Genomic DNA, 6,628 nt, shown 5'->3' with positions numbered 1-6,628 from the left:
GCACATGATCCACAAGGTGTAAAGAAAAAGAGAATCAGGATGAAGTACTCTACCCTCGCTTAAGCTGATTCACAAAGTGTTAAACATGCAGAGAAGTCACAAAAATTAGGGTGAGCAAAGTTTACCCTAAGTTCACTTTGTTGGTTGTCATTGAAGTTTGAAAGTAAATTTGTCCTCTAAAAGATAAATCTGTTGCCAGAGGGTTATTGTATGGGGATGATGGTCCTCTGTGGAACCGATCAGCAGCAAACAGGCTGGCAGCAACTGCTCACACAGGTGGGCTGGAAACAAGTGGTCCTGCAGCAGGTGGTCTCACAGCAGGCTGGGCGGCAGCAGGGCTGGCAGCAGCTGGAGCCACAGCTCTGGTTTAGGCAACCAGGCAGGCAGACACATGTGGGGTGGTAGCAGGTTCTCCTGCAGTAGACAGGTGCACAGGAGCTGGGCTGGCAGCAGCTGGACCCACAGTTGGTTTGGCCACAGCAGCTGGACCCACAGCAGGAGGGCTGGCAGCAGGGTGTGCTGCAGCAGGAAGGCTGGCAGCAGCTGGTCACACAGGTGGGCTGGCAGCAGCTGGTCACACAGGTGGGCTGGCAGCAGGTGTTTTGACAGCAAGTTGGGCGGCAGCAAGGCTGGCAGCAGCTGGACACACAGCAGGAGGGCTGGCAGCAGGGTGTGCTGCTGCAGGTGGTCACAGTGGTGGGCTTCCAGCAGGTGGTCCTGCAGCAGGTGGTCCTGCAGCACGTAGGCTGGCAGCAAGGGGAGCAACAGTTGGTCATGGTGTCAGGGGTGGAGGGTGGGTTTCTGTTCAGAGGTGAGTTTCCCAGAATGTGATGACCCCTTGCAATCTGGACCTTTTATACACCTGGCCTCCAAAGTTTCCACCAATCAGCAGGACTTTTCCTTGTTGCTGTTTACATTGTTTTCTATAGTCAGTCTGGGACTGTCAAAGGGGAGGTTGTTTCCTAAAGATTATGAATCTTTTGAAAGTAAGGGTTTAATATGTCTCTTAATTGTGTTTACTCATAGAAACTTTGTTTCAGATAAAAGGAAGCCTGTGTCATCATCAGCATCGTTTCTGCTCTGACCATCTTCTCATTATGTGTTTGTTCCTGGTGACTGGGGAGGTTCAGGAAGTTCTCTCTACCTAGCCTCTTTCTTTGGCTATACCTAGGTTGGTAAGTGTCTGTGGGGAGAAGTGCGATGCTGATATGTTCACAATGACAGAATGAATCCATACCTGTGCTCAAGACTGTTCAGCCACCAAAATCTGATTCAAGACTAACAGGCATCTCTCTCTGTACAACCCACACCACCTGTGTCTTTCAGTTCCCTCAAAGTCACTTGGGAAGAGGGTGATTGGTACGTGCATTCTGTGTGTCAGAGCAGAATCAAAGCAGGTGGGTACAAGGAGAAGTCCAGTGGGATTTAGATAGCATCAGGCAATCTTTGCCCTGGGGTGACCATTCATCTTGATTTGTCTGGGAGTGATGGGCTTACCAGGATGAGAATGTGGGACTTTGTGTAACATAACTACTTTAGATTTAGTCAAACCAGCCTGAATTGTGGCTCTAGCCCTAACTCTGGTACTAGCATAGTCAGTGCCATTTCTTCTCTCTTTCTCCATTTCTTTTTAATGAAGGAATTAGATGAGTTGAGATGATATCTGATTCGTCTTGGAGTTCTAACATATTAAAACATTGTTTAGGTGCACCATTCATTTTGGAAGAATGCAAATTATTAATTCCCAATTTGATATAACTTTGTAAATACATCTATGTTCCCATTACCGGGTTACAAAATAGAAATTAATCCCATTCTCTTTCAGTTACTCATCCCCCAAACCGCTCATCACTCTGTCAAGTTGTAACCCTGTAGGTCAATTTGGCTTTTCCTTTTTTACTTCTGTGCGAATAAAAATTATAATATATGTTTCTCTGTTTCTTTTGCATAATCACAAGTAATAATTATCACCTAGTCATTTTGCACTCTTTATGTCAGCTAAGCAGAAGGCAGAGGACACAGTTGGTGAGGGGTAATTATTCTGAAGGCATAGAATGTAGGAGAATGTATCCGTAGCTCGGGAGATTTACTGAATATGTTAATTTACTAGCACTGCCATGATAAACTACTACAAACCAAGTGGCTTAAATTTATTTTCCCACAGTTCTGAAGAGTAGCAGCCTGAATTTAAGGTGTTGACAAGGTTGTTTTTACCTGAGGATTGTTAGGGAAGTATCTGTTCCAGGTGTCTGTCCTTGACTTGTAGATGTCTGTCTTCTCCACCTGTCTCTTACATGATCTTCCTTCTAGATGCACATGGCCTCTGAACTTCCCCATTCTATACAGGCACCAGTCCTATTGAATCAGAGGCCTAACTTATTCCAATATGACCTGATCTTAACTAATTACATTTCAGTGACCTTATTTGAATATGAATTTTGGGGGAGACATTCAACCCATAACACTGGAGAATCTCGTGGTGTGTCCATGCTCAGTGATAACCACACAGGAGTGAAAACAGCAATCACAGTGGATAATGGTACAATAACTAGCGGCTCAGACCCTTTGGGCAGGAACGTCTGGGTTACTCCTTCAGGAAATTATCTAGAGCAACAAAAGTGCTAGACAGTGGTGAAGGAAATATAGAACTTTTGATAATTAATGGAGATTATGACTGTCAGGTGTACCTTATTATAGCAGCAGTAACTGTTGCTTGTTCCATTGGCCTTCATTTTACATATCTCTCCCCCTCCTTTCTTTGCTTTTTAATTTCTCCTTCCTTCCTTCCCTCCCTCCTTCCTTCCTTCCCTCCCTCCCTCCCTCCCTCCTTCCTTCCCTCCCTCCTTCCTTCCTTCCCTCCCTCCCTCCCTCCCTCCTTCCCTCCCTCCTTCCTTCCTTCCCTCCCTCCCTCCCTCCCTCCTTCCCTCCCTCCTTCCTTCCTTCCCTCCCTCCCTCCCTCCCTCCCTCCCTCCCTCCCTCCTTTCTTTCTTTCTTTCTTTCTTTCTTTCTTTCTTTCTTTCTTTCTTTCTTTCTTTCTTTCTTTCTTTCTTTCTTTCTTTCTTTTCTTTCCTTCTTTTTCTTTCTTCTTTCCTCCTTCCTTTCTTCCTTCCATCCCTCCTTTCCTTCTTCCTTCCTTCTCTCCTTCCCTCCTTTCTTCCTTCCCCTCTTCTTTCCTTCCCTCCTTTCTTCTCTCTCTTTCTTTCATTTTTCTGTCTTTGTTCTTCCTCTCATTTTCCGTTTGTCCTCTTTCTCCTCTTCCTTTCCTCCTCCTCTTCCTTCTTCTAGAGTTTGTGGCCGCCCACCACGTTTAAGCAGCAAAGACGGAGTCTGTGTGGAGCAAATGGTAGGTTGTAGATAGGATTTCCTTATCCCATCCCTATATCTTGGATCTTAGTGTGCTCAGACTAATGTGCATTTGCCAGAATCGGCATCTCTGTGCCTACGGGCTCTTGTATTGTAACTGCAGAAAGTCAAGTCATCTGTGCATGCCACACAGAGAAAAACACTCAACCAATGATTCCGGAGAGCTGATTTGTGAAGACTCTAGCTTCCTCATTCCTGAAGTAGGATAATTCTAATTTGTTTGTTTTTCATTATTTCTGATAATATTTTGTTCTGTTTAAGCTTTAGTTGGTCACCGTGACACTAATTTAATAGTCTACCCTTTTCTGTGTCACTTCTTCAATACCTGCTGGTGTGATCTGCACTTTTCAATAAACTACTTTCACTGGAATATTTTTCTCGGAGTTTGTTATGGGAAAACCAAACTCTGATATTACATTTCCTCTCTCAGTCTCAATTTTCTCATCTCCACAATGGGAACATTAATACCTACTTTGAATGTTTCTTGAAGAATTAATGATAATGTTCATAAAGCATTTAACCAATAACCATTAAATGGTAGGCAACCTAGGACATATTAGTTTTCGTTTTTTTGTCCAGATAACTTCTTTTTTTTTTTTTTTTTTTTTTTGAGATGGAGTCTGGCTCTGTCGCCCAGGCTGGAGTACAGTGGCCGGATCTCAGCTCACTGCAAGCTCCGCCTCCCGGGTTTACGCCATTCTCCTGCCTCAGCCTCCGGAGTAGCTGGGACTACAGGCGCCCGCCAACTCGCCCGGCTAGTTTTTTTGTATTTTTTAGTAGAGGCGGGGTTTCACCGTGTTGGCCAGGATGGTCTCGATCTCCTGACCTCGTGATCCGCCCGTCTCGGCCTCCCAAAGTGCTGGGATTACAGGCTTGGGCCACCGCGCCCGGCCGAGAACTTCTAATTTTAATGTTGAAGATAAGAATACATGAATAATAATTAACCAGATCAACTCACTTCTTTCTTTACTAGCTTTATTGAGGCATAATTGATAAATAAAAATAAAATTGTGTATATTTAATGTGTACAACGTGATGTTTTGAGATATATGTATATTTATTGTGATATCATCATATATTCCTTAGCTCACATAGTTGCCATTTCCTTTTTACTTTTGTGGTGTGAACACTTCAGATCTACCTTCTTAGCAAACTTCAGGTATAAAATAAAGCATTTTTGTTAACTATAGTCATGTTGCTGTACACTAGATCTGCAGAACTGACTCATCTTGCATAACTGATGTTGGTTAAAGAGAATGTGATAGTTCTTCACCTTCTTTGCCCCATTATGCAACAACTTTTGCCTCTTAGCTGAGTCTTCAGAGCATCCTAGATATACCACCTTAGAAGCTGGCGTCTGTCCTGGAAACCTACATCGTTAGCTCCTCAGAGGTGTTTTTATCATTCCCATGCTGGTAGGAGGCCCCAAGAAGGCGGCCCAGGTCCCTAACTTTTCTAATTCTCTCAGGGCCAGTATCAATCAACCCCTCCATGATTGAATACTTCAGTTGCATCATCAGTTCAGGAACAAAAGCACCAGTCTTCCATCTGTCATGACTTCCATGAATGAGAAAGTTCTTCCACTTTTCCTCCTTCTTAAATTCTTCTGATTTCTCTGGAAACACAGGTTTTTGGTCTCTTGAGATGCTTCCTATTTGCCTCACAAAACTCAGAAGGTTGTTTTATGCCTTTAGTTGGCACAGAGATTATGGTTTGTGCAAAGGCATACATGCCCATTGCATAGTCCCTCGATCCCCAAATTTGTTTCACTTAATTTTTCTAATAACATTTTCATTCGAGGGACAATTTGACTTAACGTGTCAAATTGGACCAAAGTATGGTCCATATTTTAGAAGGAATAACTTAAATTCTTTTTGCTTTGTCAACAGGTATTCAGGAGAAGGAAGCCATATAAGAATATTATTTATGTGATACCAGGAAAAAAATCCCCAAATGAGATCCTCACTCATGAGGACACAATGCATACTCAAAAATTTCTGATGCAGATTAATTAAATGAATAGCTGGTCAACGGCTGAGACAAAAAGGAATCCTCACTCAGGGCAGCTATTAAATGCAGTCCCTGTTGTCATACCATGTAGCTATTGCTCACTGAGGTGTGGAAAACTAATTTGGGAAGACCTTTGTTAACAGAAATGTTATCTGCAAATATGAGAGATTATACCTTCCACATTAAATAAACTTAAGTGCATGTCTTACTCTTGCTGAGTCCCAGTATCATTTCTACTTTACTGAGAGTTAAATGTAAATGTTCTTGGGCAGAAAGAGAAGCTCTCACCTTGGACCAGAGTCTGTCCTTTATTAGCTACATAAAATCACACATTAAATTGTTCTCAGCTGAAAAATTGAGGTAATAATACATGACTGTGTGTTTTCAGAATCAAATTGGATAATACATATAGCATGCAATATGCATGTAAATCCCATATCAACAATTCTGTAAAATAAAACAAAACACCATATGAGATGAAGGATGGTTCAGAATTTATTCAGAAACATATAGGTAAGAATCCCTGCTACTAGGGACATAGCCCAAAGTTACCGTGAAAAGAAGAAAGAAGGGTAAAAGAACCATGAGGACAAAATTGAAAACAAAAATATGATTGTAAAGATTATTGATCATTTGCAGAAATCTAAGTTTCTTAGAAGGAGAGAATGAAGCTCTTGACTTTAGAGTCAAATGGGGACCATGACTCCACACTGAGAACACATGAAGCTGGCACATGATCCACAAGGTGTAAGGAAAAAGGAATCAGGGTGAAGTATTCTGCCCTCCCTCAAGCTGATTCACAAGATTTTAAACATGCAAAGAAATAAAAAAAAAAAATTGGTGAAAGCATACTGTGTGTCAGTAAAGTTTGAAAGTAAATTTGTCTTCTGAAAGATAAGTGAGTTGGGGCTGGGCGTGGTGGCTCATACCTGTAATCCCAGCACTTTGGGAGGCTGAGGCAGGTGGATCACTTGAGGTCAGGAGTTCCAGACCACCCTGATCAACATGGTGAAGCTCTGTCTCTACTAAAAATACAAAAAATTAGCCAGGCGTGGTGGCACAGGCATGTAATCCCAGCTACTAAAGAGGCCGAGGCAGGAGAATCGCTTGAACCTGGGATGCAGAGGCTGCATTGAGCCGAGAGTGTGCTACAGCACTCCAGCCTGGGCGACACAGCAAGGCTCCATCTCAAAAGAAAAAAAGTCAGTTGGGCAGAAGATTGTTGCATGAGGATGATGGTCCTCTGCCGTGCTGC

General features: G+C 42.8%; 1 protein-coding gene across 1 annotated transcript; it reads right to left on the bottom strand.

The window, feature by feature from the left end:
* Positions 1-239: 239 nt before the first annotated feature.
* LOC112610013 (keratin-associated protein 9-2) lies at positions 240-776 on the bottom strand. The gene has a single exon (XM_025363265.1). It carries the CDS (start codon positions 774-776, stop codon positions 240-242), a length of 537 nt encoding a protein of 178 aa, XP_025219050.1.
* Between the last annotated feature and the right edge of the window lie 5,852 nt (positions 777-6,628).

Source organism: Theropithecus gelada, chromosome 16 (genome assembly GCF_003255815.1).
Source record: "Theropithecus gelada isolate Dixy chromosome 16, Tgel_1.0, whole genome shotgun sequence".
Taxonomy (NCBI): domain Eukaryota; kingdom Metazoa; phylum Chordata; class Mammalia; order Primates; family Cercopithecidae; genus Theropithecus; species Theropithecus gelada.
This window is presented reverse-complemented; position numbering and strand designations above follow the sequence as displayed.

Coding starts and splice junctions, on each gene's coding strand:
- LOC112610013 (XM_025363265.1), bottom strand. CDS start 776: ATGACCAACTGTTGCTCCCCTTGCTGCCAGCCTACGTGCTGCAGGACC.